At 46.4% G+C, this 26,788-nt stretch overlaps 1 protein-coding gene across 1 annotated transcript; it reads right to left on the reverse strand.

The window, feature by feature from the left end:
• Positions 1-28: 28 nt before the first annotated feature.
• LOC104143525 (uncharacterized) lies at positions 29-26,195 on the reverse strand. The gene is made up of 8 exons (XM_068916449.1): positions 26,090-26,195; positions 21,921-22,068; positions 19,533-19,620; positions 18,919-19,029; positions 15,019-15,189; positions 13,174-13,335; positions 10,079-10,123; positions 29-4,129 (listed from the first exon to the last, which is right to left on the reverse strand). The coding sequence occupies exons 1-8, from the start codon at positions 26,193-26,195 to the stop codon at positions 3,911-3,913; spliced, it is 1,050 nt and encodes a 349-aa protein (XP_068772550.1). The 3' UTR covers positions 29-3,910.
• Between the last annotated feature and the right edge of the window lie 593 nt (positions 26,196-26,788).

The raw sequence follows: 26,788 nt of genomic DNA on the forward strand, positions 1-26,788 counted from the left end.
CACAACTTTCACAGCCATGAGAAAAGTTATTATAATTCTTTAATTCACTTTTATTTGAGTGCTGTGATCAGTCTTTTCCATCTGCAAGAGCTCTCGTGTCCATGCCACCACCACGTGGAGCGGGAGCTAGGACATTTCACCCCAGTGAGCATGAAGAATGGCTTCATGTCTCACACCACTAAGACACAGAAATAAAACACCAGCTCCTCCCACATGCCACTAGCTCACCGGATGCATGATCACACTCAACCAGTTTCCTCTTCAACTTGTTCAGCAGTTCACCCCAAACAGTGCTACGGGGTGGCTCTGTTCCCAGGAAAGGTATCTTTTCAAACCCATCTGCACCATGGCAGGAGGGGAGCAGCTCTCATTAGCCGTGCTGCGGCAGGATTTCTGTGCCTTGATTTCTGCGCAGGCGGCCTTGTCACGGAGCAAGCTGGGGCTGAGCCCCTGGCAGCAGGTCCAGCAAAGCTTGGGAATAGCCACGAGGCAAGCGTTGTGCAAGCGTGTGGGAAGGGAGAGGGGAACGAGGGCCCTGAATCTGAACCGTTTCTAAACGCAGCTTTGTAAAACCAAAACAACTGACTTGAATCTCGCTCTCGCTCTTTCTTCAGGTAGGGTTTTTGTCCCTTCCCCTAAGGTTCACAAAGGAATTTGGCGGTATGTGGAGCCTCTCTTCTGCCGTTTTTAGGGGACCAGCCTTTTTGGTGCCAATTTTTTAGGAGCAGAGAGAACGTAAAGAGGCAAAGAGAAGCAAGATATTCCTAAGCTTAATATATCTGCTGGCATAAGTCACACGACTGCTTTCAGAGGCTGAATTCTGGCTTTTCTTGCTTTTTTCCTTTCTAAGGAAGATTGAAATCCTTCTGCTCTGCTGAAAAGCACAGCAAAACCCTTTGTGGCAGCTCAGATTCAGAGCTGCACAAAGCAACTGGAATTCCTCTGTCTCTCTGCCCTCCCCTTCCTCATCAGAGCACTGTCCCCCTGCCCCGCCAAGGATGGCAGAGGAAACCACCTCTGTTCTCTGCCTCCTCTAACAAACATTTTACCTAGCTTGTTTCCTCAGGCACCTGAAGACCTGACCATAGTCTGCTTTTCATTTACATTTTTAGATCTGTCTGAAACTGCACCAGGCAAAGGTTTCCAATCAAATCTACGTTAATTGCTGCCATCCTGGCAGCATCCTGCTATTACAGGCATGCAAGCAGGGAAATGCGTAACAGACTTTTGCTTGTTTTTTCTCCAGGGTTGATAGTGTTGGGCTGACTCCAGGATGTCAGAGACCCCTAGGTTTTCCAATAGCTTGTCACCTTTCCAAGCAGGGTGACCAAAGGCAGATTTAGCGGTACAAAATACAGTTTCTTTGCTGGGGTGAACGTGTTGACCATGGCTTTCAAAGCAAACCGAATTTCCAGCTCTGTGGTAAGCAGAAGGTACCCCATGGTGTGTTGAAAAGAAAGCAAGAGAGAGAAATACATTATTTGAATCAAGGTGTTGCACTGGAGTCCATTGGTGAAAGGAAATGCGTGGCTGAATTCTCTGGAGATGGACAGAGAAAATGTGCATCCATATGACTCCAGAAAGGGTTTGGTCAGTCAGGATCAAAAAGATGGCATTTCAAAAGTCAAGTTTAATGCCCTAAGGCTATGCCTGCAGAGTCTGCTGACCTCTCTGGAAATGAGAGTGCTCCATCCACTAGCACCTACTGAAAGCTGCTGTGCCAATTAGAGGTATTGGCAATTTAAGGTTGGCCAGGAAGCGCATCAGTGCCCTTTCATCCATACCTCACTGCAGGAAGCAGTGCCAGGTAACCTAGCTGATACAAGAACCTATCAGTCCAGCAGAAATCACCTCCCCGTATTGCTCAGCCGTTTCCCACCACAGAGAGGAAATCACATCATTGCGGCCAGCTACCATGCTGTCTCCGCAGAGCACAAAGTGGCAATGTGCACCAAGAAGCAGGGGAAGAGGGCTGGGAAGTGTGGGTTCTCCAAGCGTGCATTGTGTGGCAGGCAAGGGGGTCTGTGCGCGTGGCTTCATCCCCACAAAGTACTATATTGCCTAAGTGAAGTATAAATCTCTCTTTTATATACAGGTCTATTTATTAGCCTGCAGGGAATCCACGAGGTAGTGTGAACACAGATGTGCTTCTCTGTGCAGGAAGAGGAACAAGCAGGGTGAGTCTTGAGGCTACTCAGGGTGATGGGAACAAAGAAAGTGCATAGAACAACTATAGCTGCTTAGAATCAGATGTACAAAAATAAAACGGTGGCTCAGTCTGTGGCATGGCAGGAGCTGGGCTGATAGCATCCAACACGGTATTCATGCCTCCCCTTATGGAGAGGCTTTCATCATGACAATAGTTTCAATTCACATTTGTACTAGTAGAACTGAAACTTGGTTTGGTGTCTGAGCAGCAGGATAACGTGTGCTTCCCTTCTCTCCCTCCCACATGCACTTTGCTCAAACATCCTCATGGTCTCCAGCGTGATGTTAAGAGTGCAACACCTGCAGAATGCAAAATACCCAACCCAGGGCAAAGGAAAGTAAATGCCCTTTTGCCAGGAAGGCACATCCCCTTGTTCAGAACTGTCCCAGACTTCATCTCTTCTGTGCCATACCTGGGTGAAACAGATGAAGGTTATCCTTGAAACCAAGCTCTTTTACAGGATTTTCTTTCCTTTTCTCCTCTTCCTCTTCTTTGCTTTTATACACATGTGTATATACATATATGTGTATATCTATATTTATTTTTCCTCTAATACAAGTGAACACAAATGCGATGTGGAGATAAATTCTCATATCTAAAAGACTTTGTGGCTGCAGGAATGTACACTTTCGCATTTACGCACCCACACACATTCCAAATATCAAAAAAATTGTAGTCCTAAAACTAAGATGCTTTAAAAAAAGTTAAAAGGCCAGATTCCTCTGTTGGCTTTATCCTTCATTAAGAGCAAGAAGATTACCTGAAATCATGATTTATTCTTCATATTCTGCCTGAGTTCACTTTAAAATTCCAATCAGCAGATGCAAGGAAGAGCGGAGGGGAAGCTAGTGGGGGGTCACGTTAGGCTTTGAAAAGGAAAATTAGAGATAATATTTTTCTTTCTAATTTTTTTTCCACTTGAGTTTCACTTTATAAGAAAGTTATTGAAAGGAAGCTTTGTGTGACTGTATTGGCTTCAAAATAAGTCCCCGTGCCCTCTGGATTAAAAAGAGCAAATCTAAGAGATTGGGAATGGGAGCAGGAGAGAAAAAAAGAAAGAAACAAAACCCCTAAACCATGCCCTTCTTTCTATTCTTGGGTTAGTTTTGAGCATCTTTCATTATAAGCATCTTATTATTTGATTCAGCAGTCTTGGCTGTTTTGCTCTTCGTAAATGGGATTTGCTATCCCCACAGCCAAAGGGGAGGCGGTTTTCTCAAAAGAAGGGAGGAAAAAAGCTCTACAGAGTTGGATTTGGGCACTGGCTGGGCTTTAAAACTTCACACAAGGTGGAACAAGGGTTGTGAAGGGATCCACACCTGGCCGCAAACAGTGTAGAGATTGATACAGGGGAGCCTATGGACATTTAATCAGGTTGGGCATGTCCCATCCAACACAGGGCACCTGTCCACCCATATATGCATGCACGCACACAGCCAACTTGGTGCAGGGGGGCCAGCATGAGAAAAGAAAGATGCAAGAGCTGGATGAGACATGGGCAAAGGCAGAATGTTCCCTTGAGCGTTAGCAAGCCAGGCAGATACTTAACCTAATCATGTCAATTACAGTTGCACCAAAATTTAAAAAATAAATAAATAAAATAAGCAGTGGCAAAGGGGGGATTTAAAAGGCCTTGGTTGTTGAGCGACAGGGCCAGGAGAAGTGAAAAAAAAAGCTTCTTCATTTTGCTGTGTCGACACTTTAAACATACTGTTCCTTAGGACAGATGTAAGGAGCCCGAGAACCAGGTGGTGGGCAGCAGAAGGAGATGTCAGAATGATGAGGGTAAAGATCTTGCGGGAGATCTGACAAAGGGGTATAGACACGAGGGATCTTCTCCAGATATCGATCTTCGTGTGAGTAACAGCGGGTTAGGTAATCACTCGCATTCGATATCTCTGAGTGACACTTTCCAAAGTTCTGCAAGTAGAGACAAAAGTCAATGGATTAAAAACTCTGGAATCACTGGCCATAAAACATACAGCTCTTCAGCTTCTTGCTGAGGCACACGTATAACAAGTAGGATGGAAAATTAAATAGTTCTGCTTACTGCTTCAGAAAAATAGAAATGCAGGTGATGAGTCCTCATATTTCACCTTGGACTGTTTTTGTCAGTAAGAAATGTTTGTCTCACTTCCGGAAATATCCATTCTTCTAATTAATATGTATATAATTTTGCATTTTTTGCCCTAAACCTGTCAGTGCTATGACTCTCTCTAAATATAATAAACAGTGAGGTAAGAAATAACAGCTTGTTTTCAGTCTTCCTAAGTCTTCTACACTTTAGTTTTGAAAAATCAGGACTTGGGCGTATTGTTAATCTAATCCAGAATCATGCTCTTTTAAGCAAAGGACACATTCATCTGGCCAGGGACTTTGGAGGTAAAATAAATTGTTGTGTCTAATATGCATCTAGTATATATGCATGCATGTCCTAGACTTTGCTTGTGTGAGCAGTTCCACTGAAAGCCTTGGGACCAGTCTTATAAGTCAAATCAACTATGGACAATGTAAAGCACTTGCAAGATTGAGAGCAACCTGGGAACCCACAATCTTCCCTCTAATGGAGTTTATTCTAATGGATACTTTGCAAAATCTGATTCTCTCTCTTCAAGTGCCAAATGAAATGAAAAGCCCTTGGAGTCCAAAGTGCTTTGATTTCTATTGAGATAATTTTGCAGAGGTGCAGCAACCGATACTGAACAAACACTGCTTGTACCAGTGCAAAAATCGCAAAGACCCCTTTCCCCGGCAAAGCTCAGTGCAAACAGCAGCAACAGGAAGATCAGAGGCAATCTCTGCACGCGGGGTATGTCTATTTGAGCTGAGGGATGCAGAGCTCTCCCACAACCCAGGACTGTGGTTCCCCAGAGGGTGGCAGCAGATGGGAAGGATTCGTGCTTGCTCACAGACCATTTCTTCTGGCTTGAAGCCCTGTGAGATGACCCAAGCGGGAGGAATATCTAGTGAGGACAATACTCTATGTTCTTGTTGTTATTAAAGTCAATCCACACTCATGGACCCCCACCAAGGGCTAATCTCTTCTCTGAGAGACAGCAAATCCATTGGAATCATCTTTTATCTGTGTGGTTTGATTTGGTCTGGTTGAGGCAAGTAGTTTTCTTGAGTTCTTCCTTGTTCTCTTTCAAAATATGAGAAACAGTCTGTTCAGTGAGGAGGACAAGGAACTGGCCCTCAGGAGAAAAACCCTGAAGGAACACAACAATCCACTCTGCTTGTCTGCTGCCAGTTCTTGGATAAATATTTCACTAGGATGCTTAAAAAATCATATAGAAAACAAAGTGTCAATAATGATTTATTGATGATTCAGACTACTATAAGAGGCAGCAAGCAAGTTGGAGGGTTGCACAGTCTTGAGGCAGTTTCAGGAACAGCATATCTAGGAGCAATGAAGGCCACTAGAGGATGGAAATTTGTCTGAGCACCAGCAAAACAGATGCAATGCTAAGGTTAATCTGACTTTCCTTTTCCTCTCCTTGGCAGAACTGTGTACCCCACTGCTTAAGCTTTTAAAAGGCAATGATCTTGATCTGGGCAGATAGCAAAGGGTCACATAATAGACCCCAGTCTAGGTCCGTTCTATTTAGAATTGCCGTGCTGTTTTTTCTGAAATGCAGGTGGGTCAGGCCCACACCTGCCTCATGAGGTTTGTGTCTACTTCTTGTTTTTTAATTGCAAAATGAAAAGAAAAAGAGGGACTGTGTGGCATTACAGCTATTTAACTGAAACGACCCAAGCTAGGGAGCATAAGAAAGCTGGACTAACTCTACCTTAGCCCCTCTAATCATGTCCCAGCTGGTTCAGACAACCTTGACATACAGCTCTCCCATTCTTAGGAGGAAACTATATTTACACAAAAGGTTTAGGCCTTTACAGATTTGCCCTATACCAGACACAACTCTGGGATGGGAAAACTGGGCAGACTATGGCAACACAGGCTACAAGGATGGAGACAGTTATTCTCATACGGGTTTTATTGCATAAATAGGACCCATACCATAAAGGAAGAAGGGAACAAAGAGCAGCTGATGGCTGTTTCTGATTGTTCTAGCTGATGAAAAAGGATAAAGAAGAATTACCAAAACCCAAGGAAAGTCTAAGCCTGCCTAGAACGCCTGAGGTTTTTTCCCCATGTATAATCTGCTGTTACATAGATCTCAAACACAACTGTTCTCCTTTCCATGCTGAGGGTGAGGGGAAGTAATGGGCCTACTCTCCTCTTTTTTTTTCCTCCAGCTGTAGTCGTTAATGGACAGCTGAGCTTCCTGATTAAAGCTCACCTGAAAAGGAAGTTGCTGTAATGTTAGAACTCAAGCAAGGTGTAGCAGGCAGAAGGATCTCCTGTCCAGGTTAGTGTTCTATTTTCTATTAAGTTGGACAGTGGGAGAATGTGGTCTTTGGGCATGCTGTGGGAAAGCATAGGGCTTCACACTGGTATGAGGACTCAAAATAGGAAGAGAAAGGTCTGATAGGAAAGAAGAATTCTTAGGTAAAACGAGTAGGCACCTTGTGCAGACTGAGCTGGTTGTTAACATCTAGCAATGAAAGAAGTAGGAGGAGTTGTGAGATGCTATTTCATGGGTTGCTTCTTTGATAATACACTGGGTTAGCCACGTGCATTTTTTCTGTCTGTTTAGCTGTTAACATGGGCATGAAACAAGTGCAGCAGAGCTAGAGAAACTCAGGGCAGGTTTGTCAGCACTTTGATCTCGTTAGGTTAATACAAACAAACTTGCCTTTTCTGTCTGTGTTTTGTGCTCGCTTTTCACAGTTGGGAGTAGGGCCAGAGCAGGGCAGCTGGAGAATGCAAGCATAGGGGTCAAAGGAAGAGAGTTCCCTGTCTCCTCTCACCTGTCTTCAGCATGTGAAGCCAGAAGTCAGAGGGCTCTTGCTTTGTTCCCTGATCTTATTTCTAAGTGGTAAAAGGGAAGAGAACAAAATTGGCCTGATGTTTATTAACATATTTAACAGCCGATGCCCTTTGACTTCCTTCCCCAGTCCCACTGTGACTTTTCCCAAATCTAATTTATCTTTAACAAAGTTTGAAATTAAATTAGGGATAATGAGCTAATTAAATTGAACCGGCACACAATTCTGCCACCTTCCCCCACCTAACTTCTCCCTCTTGCTTTTGTTTCCAATGCGATTCCATACAGTTCTTCATTATCTGGGTTACATCCTCCCCCCTCAGTTTTATTTTCAAGAACCTGATTAAAGAGGATGTCAGCAATCTATCCATTTCAGACAGCCTGGCAAATTATCTTTAAATGGTCTTTATTTGATTAAATTAGAGAGCTTTCATTTTTGCTATGACTTGCTCTCAACTCTCTTCCATCTCCCTATGCTCTTGGCTCAAGTTTTTTTTTTTCTCCTCTTTTCTTTTTCTTTTAGTCTCTCCATACAACTAGGTATGCTACAAACAGCTTTCCCTCCAATCTGACCATATCCCATACTTTTGATCATCCCTAAATAATAATAAGAAATGGGCTAGAAGTGAAAAATTCCTTGTCAGGACCCTGAGGATTCATGTGCTCTATTCTCTGGAAAATCTGAAGACTATATAACATGGGAGAAATAGACAGATATTACTACAGAAGGCTCAGGTTTCTGATTTTGCTCAAAAGCCCAAGGGCCACTTAATAACCTTTTGTGTAGTTTAAACTTGTCTTTAGTCCTGCCACATGACTAATCACTAGAAATAGGCTATTTTTCTCCACTTGGCCAAATCCTAGGTAACAAACACAGTGCTCACGCTTGCGTGCTCACCTACTGTGTTAGTCTGGTCCCTGGCAGGGAAAAGCCCCTGCAGTTCAGAGCTATTCAGACTTTGGGTTGTCACTACCCTAACCCTCTCCATCAGCAGGTTTTGAATTCTGGAATTTGGCACAAGGTGATGGACAGAAAGAAGTAGTTTTGGTGAGTGACAGCAATAGAGGACTGTTATCCAGTGGACCAGTCAGTGGGGCTGATGGGGGAGTTGGGAGATAGAAAAAATCATGGACACCAAAAATAAGAAGCACTTCATCATGGTATTGGAGACTCAAATCTGCATCCTCTCCTGTCTGTTTCTAAACTTCCTGCTCTGCCTTTTCCTACTGCCGTTCATCTTTGAAGTATGGCAACAACTTTAGGTATTTCTTAGCATGCTCACGCTCTGTGTTTGGCACCTAGTCTATACAGGAGCTCCTGGAATAATCACTGTGCGAGGTAAAGAGTAAGCATTAACACATAGGGGATAGGTGGGGAGCAGAGGCCCTGAGGCAGCTTGCTCTTAGGAGTGATGGATTTTTGTGAGGACAAAACTGAGGGCAGATTGGACAGAAAGGGAGGCTTAGTTTTGGGTTGAGAAGAAGGAAAGATTGAGCATGAGGAAAGCTGAAATTCCCAAAATATAGGGCAGGAAGCTATGATGAGGGATGAACACACAGACTCATGCAAATACTATTTATGTAGGAAACTCGCTCATGAAGTTACATTCCTTCTTACCTCATACTTTAAACTCTTTATCTCTCGCTAACTGTATTTACTTACCTGTCCTCTGTTCCTAGAATATAAACTACTTCCTTCAGTTATCTTAATCATTTCCCTCCATGCTGTTTCTCCCCTCAGCCCTCCTCTCTACCCTTTCAGAATCAGGGCAGGATTGTTGTTCTCATCTTGCAGATTGGAAACTAATGAGGAGCCATCTTGGTTCTTTGCTTTGTTATTTCTCCTGTAAATTGGAAAGAATGGGCTATTGAACTGGGGGATTTCCAAGCAACTTTGATAGGAAGGAAATGTAGGAATCAAAGACTGAATCAAGGCTGTTATGACTAATGGTTCTCCAGTATCCTCAGTTCAAAATCTGCACCGAAGTTGCACCATATCTGTAAGTGGTGCAGATTTTAGGAATTTTACTGTGGCATTTGGAAAGCAGAGCTGGTTGCTGATTTGCTAGGATCTTGGAGTCTATCTCGTGGTTTCAGCTATTCTTCTTGTAACATGGGCAAAAAAATCCCCCCCAAAAAACTAAGAGCAGGAGGGTGGACGTGAAAGGGGAGGAAATAATTAAAAAGCATAAAAAAAAAAAAAAATCACCCTGATCTGTGGTTTATCTTAGCAGGGAGATTTTGTGGCGGTAAGATTACACCTTCAAAGCACCATATGACTGGCTTTATTTTCACTTCAGAGAGACTGGGAGGATTTCCAAATTTGGATTGGGAGGATTACTGTCCTTTCGCTGACAATAAAATCCTCCACCCCCAGGAGGACAAGGCGAGACCTCCCAAGGTGGATTAAGGAGTGCTTGCCTTGTTTATAGCAGTGGGAATGGCCTTCCAGTGCAGCCTGAGAAACTGTAAGGAAGGAGGGCTGAAAGGATAAGTGAAAGGCAGCTGCTTTCAACCATGGCTTCCTCTAGGCACTCCTGCTGCAGCAACAGGAGCATATGCTGGCAACCAACCCCTTCCTCATACCCCAGCCTGGACATGGTCCAAAGGTTGTGCTGCAGGCATGGCATATGAGTAGGGGCACTTAGAGCACAAGGATTCAGCATGCCCAGGAGCAAGGGCTGTTTGCTGCCCTGTGTGAGATAGCTTTGCTCAGAGGATCACAAGCCCATTAGTACAGCCACCTCCTACGCACCCCAGACCAGACTGGTGTTCATCTCAGCAGAGGAGCTTCTGGCTGAACAGTGCATGGGGATGAGATTTCATCTTGTATCTCTTAGCTTTTAGGAGGTTAGTAATGCCACTGCCCACTGGTGACAGGCAGGCAGGTGCCTGGTAGCTGACCAACACCTCTTTCCAGCAACAGACAGACTCCACAGCCAAACAGAGAGAAGAAAAACTGAACCAAACCAAAACTTACTGTCCACTCTCGCTCGTTACGTCTACGAAGACCTTGATCCTCATTCTGGGAGCAGGGATAGGTGAGATACCGCAAGAGAGAGAGGTTACCGTTTGGATCCGGGCCAGGCCTGCTGCAAACACTTACCTAGGAAGGCCTCTGCTATAGCAAGGGAACTACAGGGCTCCTTCCAACACAGGAAAGCCAGGGTTCACAGGGATAAAGGCAGACTGAACTATCTCATTGCGAACCTGCAACCTAGGCATCTCCACTCCAGTGCTACCCACCTGATGGCACTGATGTTTCTTGTCTGGAATGAAGCACTGCTTCAATAGGACTATCCAGTGGGACTTTTTTTTTTTTTTTTAAATAATAATTTCCCTCCTGCTCATCCTTTTGCACTGAGCTGTTCTCTTCCTTCCCAAGGATGCAATTCCCTGTCTTTTCTTGTCTTCTTTCCCCAAACCAGCCCTTCTCCATTCCTGAGCTACTGCCTCTCTCAGTAGTCCTTCTCTGACTTATGCTGGGCAGCCTGCGATTCAGTGACCTGCAAAGGACCCCAGCTCTCCCTCTGCTTTCTTCCTCATGTTCCTGTCTTTCTCTGTGCCTCTTTGTGGTGCGTGCATGAGTGGGGCTGTAGCCCTGTTAAGCCCATGGCCCCTTCCTCCCGTTTGAAAGGCAGCATGATCAAGGGGAAGGAGCAGGGGAGAAGCTGCAATCGCCACAAATTAGGGAGCACGCATGGACACTGAGCAAGGGAGAGCTGCAGCTGAGGAGGGAGCTGCCAGTGTCATTTCCTTGGCCAAAGGCTGTTGGTCTCACCCAACATATTGGCTGGTTTGGGGAGACACCTGGCACTAAGAATATTTGTCACTCTTGCATCAGCAGTGAGGGAGTAATCTGGTTAGGGTTTTAGCTTGAACAGGAGAGCCAGACTCCAAGCTGTGTGCAGTCCATGGTCTGGGATAAGCAGTTCTGCTTGCCTGCTCTCTTCACGCTTTTTGGTGTCTCTTCAGTCCAGGGAGCCCAGCTCCCCGTCATCAGCTATCGTGTATGCTCTAAGCCCTGTCTGAAGGTGAACCCTTTGCTACCAGACTTAGCTCCTCAGGCACTTGCTTATAGCTGTCTTGACTCCCAGCTGTGTGAACGTCTCACTGCCGCTCCATAGAATTTGACTATAAAGGAGTTACCTGTACCATGTACCTGTACCTTGCCCATCGAATCGTAATTACACAGGCCCTGTTAATTTGTTGACGCTTTTCTGAATCTTCATGTCGCTCAGATCCCTGTGATGCTTGAATGTGTCTGGCCATAAACCATGCTGCTCTAGTTGGAAATGCCAGCTGATCTTTCAAAGGGCGTCAAGGGATCTGGGAGCGTGCAGAGGCTGGAGTTCAGGTCATGAACTGCTGAGCCCAGCAGGACCCCATCTCCTGAATGGGTGGGAAAGGAGAGCTGCTTCCCTTTCAGCTAGGGAATTGGAGGCCTCTACGCTTCAATGCCCTAAAAAGGGTAAGGGAGTGTAAGTAAGCCTAAGGACCCTGCTTTCTTTTGCAAACACCAACCTGCTCCAAAGGGTCACTGGTAGCTAGAGATGAATTAAAACTACCTCCTGTCAGTTCAAATGGAAGCTGGGTCCTAACTGGTCCCTGCCACAGGGGCTGAGCTTAAAGGAGCTTGGGGATCCTGAAACAGAGCGGTCAGAGAAACACATGAACAAAGGAAGCAGTTAGGTCTGATCTGTGTTCTGAGATGGAGAGCGCCAGAGGAAATAATGTTTCTCCCTCTCACAAACGTCTAAACAGATGTTGTCTGTATCTGCTGCAGACAACACAATCTCCTTTTTTTGCACACACCATCCCTCTCTTACTGCCTCTTATTCACAGGCTCTTTTGGACGCAGGAACCTTTACACGTTCCCATATTCTCTCACGTACTCTCCCACCTTGTTCTTTCACACATACACATATGCTCCCTCTTATCTATAGTCTCTTTCACACACACGAGCTCTTTTCCACCCATGTGCTAACCCCCACATTTGCTTTTCCTCGCTCACATTTACACGCTTGGGGAGTGAGCAGCGAGAAGTTTTTCTCCTTTCTGAGCAGAGTGGCCAGAGAGGATACAGGAAGGGCAGAGAGCAGACCTTTGAACAAGGCAACAATTTTTTTCAAACCTTGGGTGCTTCCGCCCTCCTCCAAAATCCTGTTCTTCTGCTGGGCACGCTTTTTGGGGCAGTGCTCTGAGGACCCAGCTAAGCAGCCTGCCAACAGGACACTTGTTTTTCTTCAGTGTCCTGGCTATGCAGTTGGACTTGTCACTGTTTGCAGTCTATAAGGTGCAGCTCTGGCTGACAAGCCAGGCTGTGGCTTTTCCAGGTGTTAAGGTATTAAGTGCTCCCACCTTCTAGACAAACAACCAGCTCCATTCCTTTTTTGTCTTGCTGCTTTTATTTCCTCTCTCTGTGTATCCTGGGTTTTTAGTACCTTAGTACCTCTAGGCCTCTCATTGCTTTTTCTCATTCAGTCCCCTTCTCTTTGCCTCCCCTATGTGCACTAAAGAGCTAGGTTTTCTCTGGTCCATCCTCCTTTTCTGCTGACCCCAGAGAATACTTGGAAAGTTTCTTTTAACATCTCCTCGTGGTTTTTGTCCTCAGCTTCGGCACGTTGTCGTGATGTTGCTTTGCTTCAGGCTGCTAAGTCATACAAAAAGCCCCCCTAAACCAAATCCTACACCAAGAGCTGTACCTTCCAAACCCACCTCACTTCTTCCCATGCTGCCAGCCACACTGGCTGCAGAGGGGACCCCTGTCCAGAAACCAAGCTGTTATCTCTTTCCCCTCCCACATACCTCACCTCACTGCAGAAAGAAAAAGGAAAACTCTGCATAGAGCATGCACGGAAGGCAAGACAAAGGCATTCTTGTTGTCAGCACCACAAGGAGGATGGGGTAGCAAAGAGACCAGCAGTCACGGAGCAGCATGCAGGAGGGCAAAGGAGCTGCAGAGAGGACAGACTGGATTGCAAAGGAGCCATTCCACAAGAAGGGAAAGCGATGCAGGAGGGAAGCACTGACTTCAGAGGAACATACTGAGGAAGGCAGAGTGTGATCGTATACCTTGAGGCCAGAATCTGAGGGGAAAGGGCCTAGAATGACATGCGCTAGCGTAAGTTTGGCTGGATGGTTGCATACTCGACTAGGTCTCCGCCAGCATGGATGGAGGTCCGAGGACTGGGTGACGAGGCCAGAGCGGACGTGTCCAGCTCTGCATAGTGGACATCACAGTCCTTGTTGCCAGAGTTCTGGAGAGAAGAGACCAGCAAGGCAGTGGGGAAACAGAGGGGAGGAAGGGGAGGGGTGAGAGATGGGAAACAGGGGAGTGTGAACAGAGGATCCGTGCCAAAGGCAGGGGGGTGAGTGAATGAGATAGGAAAGGAGAAGGAGGAGTATGTGAAAGGAGGGGGAGAAAGAAGAAAAGGGTGAAAAGGGAAAGGAAGAAGAAACAGTTAAAAAGAGGGAGGGAGGTAATGAACAATCAGTCAGGTAAAATCCCAAATCAAAACCGAGGTCCTAAGGGCATTGCTCCCCAAATCCACCAATATTTGGCCCAGGTTGGCAGGACCCATAGCAATAGGGCCCCATCTCCCTGTTTCACTGGAGCTGCTCCCAGCACCGCCTTGCTTCTCTGGGTTTCCCATTAACCCCTCTGGGATCAGCATTTTCCTCAGTCAGGGCCTGTTTTAGGGGTTCAGAGCTCACAGGATGCCTGAGCCTCAGTCAATTTGGACTTGGGAACTTGGGGTTTCATCACAGCAGGCTGGAGGTGAATACAGGATTGGGGGGCATGAGTGCAAATCACGGGGAAGGCTCGAGTTCTAGGTGTTGGGAAGGAGATAACTAGAGAGGATGGTGTCAAAACTATAGCTCCAAGGGCAGGGTAATGCAGTGGTCAAACACGTTACTATATGACACTGAGATGACACTGTTTGCCAAAGAGTGCTACCTACCCCGGTCTGCCTCTGGCTGGGGTCCTTTCTCTAGCTAAACTGTTTTTGTTTTGACATACCACCCCAGTACCCCTGGTCGTTGCTAGAGACAGACTCCCAGCCGGGCAGGCTGCTGTTTTGCCCTAGAGTGGGGGCTGTAATGTTCTTAAATGCTACGCTTTTGCACAAGGCTTGACTGAACACTGTTACTGCAGATTAACTATGCAGCATGATTCTGTCATTGTGATAACGTCTACTAGATGCTAAAAGCATCCTTTGGCATGAGAATATTTATGGGTATTCCCTCTTCAAGTGGGCTTGTCAGCAGGAACTGCATGAATGGAATATTATCCAATTTGTCTGATCACTTCTATCCAGACACATCTCCCACGCTTTGCAAATAATAATGGCCAGAGAACCTTGGAAGGTAGGATGGCCTGAGCAATGAGCCCCCATTGCTCAGAGGGGAAAATAAGTCACCAGGAGAAGGAATGATGTTTTATCGGGAAAGCTGTGGTGGCAGTAGCGAAGGTGCAAGTGGGTACCCTGCCTATGCGCCCTGTAGACTTTCTGTAATACTCTTTTCTAAGCCTGGTTAGCAGCTATCTGGTGTGTCTGGCAAGCCTCTGAGAAAAGAGTTCTCTCTTCCACATGAAAGAGCTCTCCTATTTCTTCATCCTCTTTCCAAAATGGCTGCGACACATGGAAATTATGCAAAAGGTGATTAATTTGAGAATGTTTCTCCTCCCTTTGTAACTGTCCTCAGCCATGTACCAGCTGTGGCCCAGCCATTTTCACAAGTCTGTAACCCTGTAATGAGCTGTTTTAGTGTCTGTTGCTGGAAAGGGTTATTCAATGAGCAAGTCTCTCTGACTGCTGCTTTGTTCTGTGGCAGGGCTTAGCTCCCTGCTATGTGCCTCTCAGCCATGGTGAAGAGGGGAAATAGGAACATGACTCTAGCTGGTGTTCCCAGTACCGAATCCCCTTGTGGGTGCCCAGCCAGGCTAGACTTTGGAGAACTGTGTGGCTTAAAGTCAGTCTCTATCCTGCCCTTGAGGAGATGACCAGATGGCAGTGGCAAGTTCTCTGCATGAAAGCTGTATATCATATAGCCTCTGTGCTTCCTGGCTGGATCTGAACTAAGCATCTAGGGACATCAAAAAGAATTGGTAATGGCAACACCAGTCTCAAACCTAAACCTATGCTCTGTAGGACTCTTTCTCCCTAAACTTTATATGTCAATATCCTCTATAGCCTCAGAGAAAGACAGACCAAGCCTTTAGCTTTTCCTTCGTTTGATGTCCATTTTGCCTCTCTCCTGTCCAAAACAGTGCTTCCTTTCACCAGAGGTATTCTCTCCATGGAGTTTGCCTATGCTCTGCCACTCTTGGGCTTGCTCCTGCTCCCTGCTGCTTGTTTGGAACAAAATTTATTACAATATCAATAATGTGACTTGTATACAAGGTCTAGCACTGCCACATGCAAGCGCTCTGTGTAAATCATCAGCATTGGCATCTTGGTAATTGCCCTGTAAACTGGAAGGAATTATTTTGCTGTCTACAGCAATGAAACCTTCCCTTCCTCCTGTGCAAATGGGTTTCGGTGACACACACACATTAATTACACTTGTGCAAATGGGTGCTGGTGACACATACACTGATCACACTTCTGCTCCCACACACTCTTGTGCTTTCACCTTTCTTGCTTACTCTCCCTCTTGCACCCAAATACACAGTATCTATATGAAAAATGCATGCAGCCATGTGCACACAGGGCACACTGCTGCTCTCTTACAAGCGTACCTTACCTTTTATGCTCACAAACACGCATGCCATCACTCAGACATGCATACCACTTGTTGCTGTGTTTGGAAACACACACACACCTTCTCATCACATTCACTCCTGATTAGATACCCTCACATAAACCAAAACTTTTGCCCCAAAAGAGCTCAAAGACAAATGCTGCAGGCAACTCTCTCGCCCACATGCACACCTATGTGCCTGTGTGTGCCCACTGCAGTGGCCTTGCGCATTTCTGTGCTGTCAGCTTTGTTTGTTTTATTTTACCCACACTTTGCAACACATAAGCATACGTATTTGTTTATAGCCTCTGACACGAGGCCCGCTATTGCTCCACTGTGCAGGCATCCCACCCCTGCAGACATACCCCATCCTCTCCTCTTCATCTGCCAGCACACATCCACATACATCTGCACATATATACCTGCGCACCTGCCTCATGGATTCCTGCCTTCCTCTTCCACCTGCCTCCTTCCTTTTCTCCTGGCTCTCTCCCATTCCCCACTCCTTGCTCTTTGCCATCTCTAATCACTTTCTGACTCTCTTTTTACTGCTGTGAAATTGTCAACCCGAGGCAGTGGCTTTCATGCAGCCTTGTGATGAATCTAGTTTATTCCGAACTACGAGGTTTTGCACAACTTGTTTAAAGCTGAGTGCTCTCACCCCATCTTCCTGCAGAATCGGTTTCCTTCAACTCCCACCTTTTTCACCACTCCTCCCAGGTCAAATCTCCAGATGAAGTGCAAGGAGAACAAGAATATCCTGCTTTTCTGTTGAGCCTTTTCCCTTCAAAGGATCCCAGAACCATCTGCACAACAGAGCTGCTGCGTACATCTGCTTCTGGGGTACAACTTGATAAATGGGAGTGGGACTATATCAGAGCAAGGTCGGCAAAGAGCCAGTTAAGTTGAAGGGAGTGCATTGCCCTGCTCATCCTGGTACACGCCCATCTCTCTGGCTAGGGACTATGCAGGTCTAGCTTGGCTTGTTCACTCCCCTTAGCGTGATGTTGGAGTGCAGATGCAGGGTCTGAGCTGAGCGTGCAGTGTTTAGTAACCACCCCTGTCCATAGGGATGTTCCCTGGAGGTCTCCATGCAATTCTACCCAGCCAGACCCTCCTCAGCATCTCCTTTGCTAGTCATGCACTAGAATAGCCTGCTGCATGCTCAAAGGGTAGTGTGATTTAGTGGGGAAAGGGAGCAGGCCTTGTCTCTTTCCTGTGGCAAGAAGCCCAAGTGTGGTGCATGTGGATGATGGGGGAGCCTGATACCTTTTATAGGGACTATCAGCCAAGTCCTTGACCAGAGGACAAGTCCAACTGAGAGCTGTGCCAGACTTGTGCCAAGAGCAAGCACAGCTGTGGCAGTGGTGGGCAAGTCAGCCAGACACCTCATCCCTACCGTGAAGGCAGTTTCTTCATGGGCCGAGTGAAATGAGGGCTCCACAGTCCATCACCTCTTGGCTAAAATCTCCAGTAAGGAGCAGCGAACGCCAAGCATGGGACATGGAAATGCATCTTCTCCGAACAGGATTGAGAGGAGCAAACTCTGTTCCCATGGTTACTGAGCAGCTACCCAGCAGGCCCGATCTCACATCACTAACTCTGCCACTTAATTAACTGACTGCTCATTATTTCCCAAAATGAGCTGCCTCCATCCTCCTGCCTGCCTGAAATTCAGCCCTCAGATGCTCTCTGCAGAGCAGCCCGTCTGCTCCTAGCCTCCTATCTTTCATTTAAAACTCACCCACCACTCAGCATTGGAAGGAGCTAGAGGCAAGCCCCAGGACTGAGAGAGGGCTCTAAAGGGAAGTTTTTCTTTAGGAACATCAGCTGCCTTTCGGTAGGATAAAGTAAATAGGATCATATCAGCACAGCTCAGTGCAGAACTGTGTCTGGGCCTTTCCATTACTGATGCTTTGGGCATCTTTCTCACTGCAGACTTCTGCTAGCTAAAGGTTACTGGGCCCTGTCCTTCTATTGTCTGTGCAGGAATACACATGAAAGGGTCATACGAGCATGAACTGGAGAGAGGGGAGTAATTAGCTGTGTTCATAGAATAATACCAAGTATGGTCTGATATTTATACTCCTTTCCCAAATGAATGGGTGGACATTGCTGAGATCTAAAGGCACTAGGGCTGATATGCAGCTCTCTGAACCACTCCTCAGGGAGGAAGAGTTGGAGAAAGCCCTGCAGCACTTGCACTGGGGTCCTGCACCTTCCGTGTAGGATGGGGCAGCAGTCACACGCTGTAGGGTGAGGGAAAGAAAGGATGTGGTCCGAGGCCTGGAGAGAGAAGGCTTTCAGTTTTTTGCTCAATGGATTGCTCTAATCCTACTTGTACTATGTTTCCTATGCTTTTGCCCTTAGATATCTAACCTTTTTCTTGGGCAGCCTCAGTCTTTGAAAAACAACCTTTCCTGCATGGCTGCTAACATCTCTCCCTGACTCTTAATCTCCCTGCTGCTGTTGCCTTACGTTGGCATCTCCCTATTTGAGGCTGAACAAATCCAGACAAAACAAGAGGTTTTAGAGAATTTGTCGTCAGTTGAGAGTCAAACACTGGCACGCTCTGTGCTGCAGATGATTGCTTTGTGAAGCTGTCTCTGCAGTGCACGCTGCTCTTTGCAGCTGAAAGAAGCAGCTCTCAAACTCTAACGGGGGCTCAGTAGCGGGAGGTAAAGAGTGACCAGGCTTAGCTGTCATGTATAAGTAAAGATGAGACTACCACAGGTTCTGACTGTCCTCTGATAGAGAATTGGAATAAGCAGGGTATTTTAATGAGGAATGACCCATAAACCCACAGTTCTAGGACCTATGGAAACTGAGGGTCAAAAGGGCAAGGGCTGAAGTGGAGTGCATGGTACTTGAGTGGTAGTCTGAGACCAAATGACTGTGGAGTCTGCCTTCCTCTAGGAGAGGATGCTCCTGGACTGAGAAGGTTGCTTGTCTACTCCCAGAAGATGGTTGGGGTCACTTGTTTTGTAGGGTGAGAAATTCCATGTGAAAGGCAATGAGGCTGGTGGGTAACGGTGAGGTAAAGCAATGCTATTAGTACCCTGATCTCCTTACCAGTTTGTCAGAGTAGGGAGAGGGCTCACCGGCTCCCATGTCATAGTATGGAGTCTGCAGAGGGAGTTTTTGGATTTCCTCCTCGTATTTCATGTTGTCTAAGTGAACAACCTGTATTAGAGGAGACAGAAGAAGGATGAGGAGAGCAAGCACTATCCTTCTGCCACAATTTGGGGCAACATCTGCTTCAAGTGAAAACATCACTGTCAAGGGCAGTGCATCTTACCTTCTCCCTTGCTCCTACCATATTATTTGCTTCCTGTTTTCTATTTCATTCTCATGCTCCTCTGCTCACTACTACCACTCATAATATTCACAATGGTGAGGATGCTCGAAAAACCCTCACACCTAAGAGGCCATCTGAACAGCTCCTCATTCAGATTTCAGCCCCACTTGAAAGGGAGTAAACAGGATCCAAATTACAGCTTTAAATTAGTGCCAGTCTTTGGGAATTCTGGGCAGGAAGGTCCTAGCTTCCTGGCCTTCAAGCTTAGGCCATGGGCTTGTTTGTGCCTGCAAACCCTATGCTCCAAATTTCAGGCACTGTGGGCCCTGCTGGGAATCAGTTTTTTTTGCCAGAAGAAGGAGCTTGTAGCTAGACTGGGGAGACATACCTGGATATCTTCTGCAGTCAGATGGCTTTTCATCTCCTGTTTCCTCTTTGGTGGAGGGGCAGGTTTGTGGGATGGAGGCAAGTCAGTTCTGTAGGTAAAGAAGTGGCTGCTGATTAGAGAGCAAGAGAGAGAGAGGTCTGCTTGCTTTGGTGTGCCATGACAGTCAAGATCCTGCATGCATCAAAATCAATGACAAGATTTGATTGTCTGTCACTGAACTGTTGATATAGTCATGTAGATTATTTTCAGTAAACCCCTCATGCCCTCCCTTTCACCTCAATTAGAATTGTTAATAGAAATAAATGCCCTCCTAGTGTTCTGTTCATAATTCCAAGCAAATCTCCGTGTCATATTGCAGATCCTAAGGGTGAAGTTGGGATACCAGTTTCCTGGGGCTGTTTTGGAATGGCTCCAAATCATCCCATTGGTGAGGGCTCATTTTATGGCTGTGGGGTACCAGAAAGTGTCTGGCAGTGACTGTTATTAATCAGCAAGGCAATGTCACACCCAGTTTGGGAGCTTATCTGGAACGGGAGCTGATGCCACAGGCTTCCCACTAGGGGTCTGAATCTTGCTCATACACGTGCTATGCCACGCAGGGAGGTTTATCCTGGACTCCTAATCAGGGGATCAGATTTTGCCCCAAAGCATAAGGATTGGCAGCCATTACAATCTCCAGCCTCGAGAATGTCTCTGCGTGTTCTGCTCATAGGCACAGATGTGTCTAATCCTTTTACAATACTTACTAAAACTCTGATCTGCTAATTAACTGGCTTTCCCCCCTCCTTCCTCTCTGTACAAACTTCACCAGATCTTCTGACAGAGCTACTTTTCTTGGCAGTCCAATGTATTCCAAGGTGGGACCAGAACGTATAGGGGAAGGGTAAAATGGGACCCAAACCTCTGCAAAACGTTGACTTTATGACTCTAAAGAAAAGAAATGCTATTAACTTTCGGAGGCTTTGGAGCAGACTCCACAACAGAGGCAGCACCTCTGCAGACTAGGGCACCGTTGTACTTCTGTTCTCAGTTAAAGTGCCTCTTCCCTATGCCTGCCTGGAAGACCGTTGTGGGAAGTGGATTGTCTGCGTGCATCTCTATCATAGGGCTGATGCTGTTGATAGCACCACAAGGTGAAATTGCCTTTTTTTTTTTTTTTGGTGCCATTCTGTCTCTCCTCCTGTTTTTTCCCCCCATGTTCCTTTTCTCTCTCTCTCCTGCTATCCTCCAGTGCCTTCTCTCAAATGGGATTAAATGGAGCACAAAACGTGGCCAAGATGTACTAACAACAACGAGGTGGGGGTTAGGGAAGATAAAAGGTACTTCTAGCCTTTGGACTTTCAGCGCCTTTCCTATTGAGGTGGGAAGGGAGCAGGTGCCCTTGAAAAGGCAGTGACAAGAGTGGCATGGGGTTTTTCAGGAAGAGGCCAGGATGAACACTTCTGAAGAGGGTTCTATTCATGCTGCATGCGCTGAACTCCATGCCACCAAATTCTCTGACTAGGGTATGTGCTGTGCAGCGTGGGGCAGAGCAAAGCAAGTACCTCTCAGAGATCATCACCTCTCCCTACTCTGTTATTGTCAGAAGTCGTGTCTTCAAGCTGATGCCATATGTGAGAAATGGGAATGGTGGGTGGATATGAATCCTTTCTGGACTCTTTGGGATACCATCAGAGCTGCTCAGGTTTTGTCAGAGACCCCTCTCTGACAGAATCTAATTCAGCCTAATTCAAGAGCCTGAAGCCATCTCTCTGAAAAAAGGAGGATTAGGATCTTCTCGTACTGCTGGAGGTGCAAGTGGCCGCTCAGCACGGCCCCATCTATGTATGGCTTGAGATTGGGAGCAAAAACCAGGCCACAGGGAGAACAGGTGGAGAACTGAGGGGATGGCTGGAAGCTCACAGGGGCCCTGCTTTCCCATTTAGTTCTGATCTTAACCTTTCCCACTTGTTTAGGCAAGCTGGTTTAACCAGTCCAGGTTTGGTGGAAAACATCATCCTGGATCTCCCCAACCCTATCAGTGGGAACAAGAAGGGCCACTTGTGGGAAGGGGTTAATAGAGTATTTTTTCATCCTGCGCAGAACAGCTGCACAACATCAAGGATATATTACAGTGAAAGCATAATCTGAGTGAGCATCATAGTGCTTCAGTTTCCACTTAAGGCTTGTGATAAGAGTTCAAAAATAGGCAAGAGTAGGATGGAAAGCAGTAGAGGAGCCCTAAGGAGCAGAGCCAGAGGCATGAGCCAGAGGACGGTGGACAGGAAGAAACTGCAGGAAAACCAGGAAGTTTGTCTGTTTTTGCTGTGTGCCAGTGTCTCTGCTGTCCCATCTAATAGCACCTGTCTCATCAGTGCATGTACTTTCTATGAGCTTGGAGCTACTTACAAGTCGTCGTCTGCTTCAGTGCGGTTCTTTTGTTGCCGCCTGTAGACAATAAATACTGTGACAGCCACACCGATGATGAGAACTGCTGCAATGACACCTCCCACGATCCCAATAATGCCTCCTGGGGCGCCCTGAGGTAGTGGCTTATCTGCAACACAGAGGGAAACACAGAAGAGAGGGTTAGAGCATCGGACAACACCATGAACAAGGCACAAAGACCAGCAGAACCGGGGACTCATGGAGCAAACACGCCAGCCTGCTCTGAAACTGCCTCAGGTAGTCCTGTCTGCAGACAGCTTCACAGAGGGAGACAGCTCATGCTGAAATGCGGTAGTCAGAGCTCAAGAGGGACGGAAATCCTGGTTTACAATCGCAGCCCTATTGAAATGAAGGACAGCTTTGATCCTTGGCTTTTCTAAACTAGACATTGATAGCAAAGTCTAATTTATTGAAGTGGAGCAGAGGTGCGTGCATGTCAGTCCTAAACCTTACAAAACAGATGACCGGATTGTAGGATTTAGGGACAAGGAGGGGTTATATTGTATGTTCCATCTCCTGCTTGCCCCGTGGCTGGAGAGCTTTGTGACTTGGGCCAGCTCCTCTGTGACTAATGTGGACCTCATTCAAAGGAAACCTATCCCATGGACTTGATGGGAAAGCACTTTGAAACATACGATAAAAGGATTTAATTTGCTCTACCTTCCAACCTAATTAAACTTGAAAACTAGCTAATTGGTACTTTGTACTTACAGCTCTGGCAGTGATGAAAGGAGGAGATAATTGGAATAGAGGAAGAAGGAGGAGGAGCAGAAGGGAAAGAAATCCAGGGGAGGGGAGGGAGACAGGGATGAGGGGGAAAAGGTGCTTTGTGGAACTTGTCTGTCACAGCTAATTCTTGTACTTTCCTTAATGTACTGGCTATATGAACCTTATCTGGCAACAAATATAGCCTTGATTATTGTAGTGGTAGCCAGCAGCTCTGCTAAACTGCTCATCCCGAAGACGTTAAAATGATACCCCTTTTACATGTGTGCATGTATCTAAAATGTATCTGCACCCATTCCCACGTACTTTTTGGGGATGAACATCTGCAACTTATTTCCACCCTACGTCCATGGATTCAGCACTTTCTTAGCTTGAAGGCTGGACTCTCTACGATATTAAGTGCAAAGCACAACTGCAGAACTGACTGTGCTGAACCACTGCCAACAGACTATTCCCAGACCTTACCTTACCGCCAGCCTTTTTCACCTTTCAGATTTGCTGCTGTCATCCACGAGTGAACTGAGGTGTAGAAACATTTCCCAGGGAAATCCTCTCTCTCTAGTCAGTACTAACAAACTGCCCAGCAGAGAACTGGCATGTTTACCGTATCAGTACAAAACACTTGAACTCCTAGCATCATGGCGTGCAGCCCAACCAGTGAAGAATTTGCCCCGGACAGTCTTGACACTGATCTCCTATGCCTTTCCTGGAGATTTCTAGGTGAACCTGCCTTTTTCTTGCCTCGCAAGATACTTCCATCAGTTGGCATCCTGCAGCCAGCCTTCCCCTGTTCCTTAATTAAAAGCTCAGAGCTGTGTGTCATCAAGTGGCAGGATGCTGTAGTCATCAGAACGTGAGCCCCCTTCCCGCCTCCCCCATCGGTGGCAGTCACTTTTCTCTTTCCTTCTCCATAAGTCACAGTCTCTTGTAAATAATATTTCTGCCTTGAGACAGCTCACTTGCAGCCACGCACAAGCAGACAGCTGACATATTACAATCTGATCCCCAGGACTGTATTTGAGATTGTGGCAGGGATGGTGACTGTTGTTTTTAAAAAATAATCTGCCCCTAATGGCTCTTTAGATGGCAGGTAGCGAGCAGAGAACATCAGCCTCCTGCTACTGCTGTAAATCGGTATGCTTATTTTGGGGGACGGGGGTGGGCAGAAGGAGAAAGAGGGAAAGGGAATAAATAAAAACAAAATGAATCTCTGGGAACTCGAATAGGGCTGTATGGTAGCGAAAGGGGTCAGTAAGACTTAGGGTAAAATGCAGCCATCAGTTTGTAAATGAGAGAGGAAATATAGGGCACAGGGAAAAGACAGTAAGGTGATGAGGAAGGAATGGAGGAGAACAAGGAGAAATGCAAATGTTCTGGGGTGTCTATACTTCAGTATACTTTTCTTGTCAAATTCTTAAGATTACAATGTGAACTTCCCAGTGTTGGTACCCAGCCCGCTCCTTTGGCCGTCTGGCTCTGGCAGGGTGGTGTGACAAGGCAGTACTTTCACATAATGGCAAGTACCAAGCAGTGAGAAATCCCTGTGAAAACAAGCCCTTCCTCTACATGTGTAGCTCTTTCCCAGAGGACAGGCTGAGCCATGCTGCTACAGGTGTTGGGTACATCACTGAAGGAGTCCAGCCAGGTGGCTGTGAAAGCCAACAAGGGTGGGAGCTGATGGGAAGAGGGAAGGACAGGAGGTGAGGTAGATAAATGGGAATTGAAGGTCTGGGGAGTGCAAAAGAGGGCAGAGGACTATATATATGTGTGTGTGAGTACATATAAATGTTCATATCTGTATGAGAGAGACTATGTATGGATTATGATTGGACAGGAGAAGAGGAGTTAGCAAGAAGGGAAGGAGAAAGACCTTTCCTTCTGCTGTCTTTTTCACCATCCCTTTTTTTCCCCAGCCCTCTTTCATCTCTATCCCCAGCTTTTTACTTCCTCCATCTCCCCTTCCGGGGAAAGGGATGTGGCTGGTACTTTTTGGAGGACTGCTTACCCAAATGTCTTGAGATGCCTTCTGACAGCCACTGATCTGTCTAGGGTGCAGGGCTCACCTGCAACCTATTCGATTTCCTTCCCTCCTCTGCCTGCATTGCCTCTTGAACAGGCAAGATGAGGAGCACCAGCAATGCTTTTCTGAAGGGCAAGGTGGCTGCAAGAATGGGTGTTGTAAGTGAAACAAGAGGCACGAGGAAAGCTTCAGGACAAGATTTTAAGAACTGGCAGATGAGGATTTGGTGGCACTGACAGGGTTTTTGGGCAGCCCTGGAAAGATACTTGTAAGGCTTGTGAATCAGGATCAGAATAAATTGGCAGGACAGCCCAGGGGCCTCCAGACTGGAGTGGGAAAAGGCTTTTCCAATCAAGAATGCAAAACCCCTTGCTCTGTGTCACGCTTGGATAATTTAAAGCTCTCCAAAAAGTTAGTGTGAAGCATCTGGCAGTGAGGCAGGTACCAAGGAACCCAAAGGGGCTGAACACACAGCTCGGTCTCATCTGGATGCCTAAGGGCTGCTGGGAACTCTTGTTCCTGCTGGAAATGGAATTAACTCAAAGTATTACAAATAAGGAGTAGAGGAGGACACCCACCCCCAGTTACAATGCAGTTTGGTTCATTACTTCGTTCTTCCACAGCTCTTCTGGAGATGGATGCGGATACAGAAAAGGAAGAAAAGTAGTTATTTCTCCATAAAGCCTCCTTGCCAGTCACCTCATGGTGAGTGTTTGTGTTTCCAAAACTCTTTACCCAGTAAAAGTCTTTCTGTTTTAGAGATGGAGAGTAAGGCACAAGAGAAAGAAAGTATGAGCTATTCAATGGTAGAGTCAAAAAGGGAAAAGAGGGGTCCAGGACCCCCAGCTAGGCCATGGGGCCCTCAGCTTTATCCTGTACTCTAGGAGTTAAAGATCAGTAGATGAGGGAGAGTGGATATGCTGCTGGTCATGTTGTGTGATGAAATATATGAGGATGATGAGTCTTACTTGCCTAGTCAGAGCTGTCGGGACTGAAAAATGATAAAAAGCCAGTCACTGCCCTTCGTGAGTCAGGAGACTTAAAATAACCAGTCAAAACATTCTGTTAGAGCAGGACTTCTAGTTAACCTGCCTGTGAGGCAAGGTGAAGCACGTTCAACCAGAACCATGTGGCACAAAGTTGACCACACTGCCAATGAGATGAAAATACTTCCACTGACCAAATCAATTAGAACATTTTGTGAGGTCCTGACCCTGTATTTCACCGCTCCCAATGCTCAGTTAAATCACATTCAGCAATCCGGTGCTGTCAGTTGTTCACATCTTCCCCCCAAAAGTGAAGAATGGCCACTGGAAAGAGTGAATCCAGAGACGTGTCAGGCATGACCACTGTTCACAATTGGCACATAGTTTCACGACACAACCTGTGATGACAAACGCCCTTGTCCAAACAGCCACAGGCCTGATGGCTCCATTTACATTGATCGAGTTGTGGCTCAGATTTACTGCCTCGTCCATGCAAACAGCCATGGTAGCGTTTCAAACCACCATAACAAATGGACGGAGCTGTCCACACGCGCCATGCCCATGGGGTGAAATAGTGCAGCTGCAGAGCTCTATAGTAAATAATAACAGTGGAACAATGAAGGCTTTGGAGAACCAGCTCACAGGAGAGAGAAAGAGAGAGATGTTGCTAAAGGGAACTTGAAGTGAGGCAAAGATGGAGAAACTGGAAAGTCTCCAGAGGAGAGTATGCCAGAGCATAGGAAATGACTCAGATGTTCTTGGTATAGGGGGAGTGTTTTAGAGAATTTTGCGAAAAGAAAGGAAAGAAGAGGCAGCATCTGTGATACTTTTGGGAGTAAAGTCTCTTCTCTTAAAGCCACTTGTGTGGCTGGGACGTTTTCATCATGAAGGAGCCCAGCTGTTCTTAGGATCAAGACTTAAACTGGGTTTATTCCATCCCTTCTGAGGGTCTATGCCTGTGTGGGATGGATTTTTTTTTGTTGTTTTTTGTAAAGCTGGAGTCAGCCAGGCAATTCTGCATTTGCTGCAGTGTATGCAGGTGTGATATTCTGCCTGAGCAGGTGGAGAGGAGAGGGTCTGTGGAGTGTGGTCCTGCA

Source organism: Struthio camelus, chromosome 22, assembly GCF_040807025.1.
Source record: "Struthio camelus isolate bStrCam1 chromosome 22, bStrCam1.hap1, whole genome shotgun sequence".
NCBI lineage: Eukaryota > Metazoa > Chordata > Aves > Struthioniformes > Struthionidae > Struthio > Struthio camelus.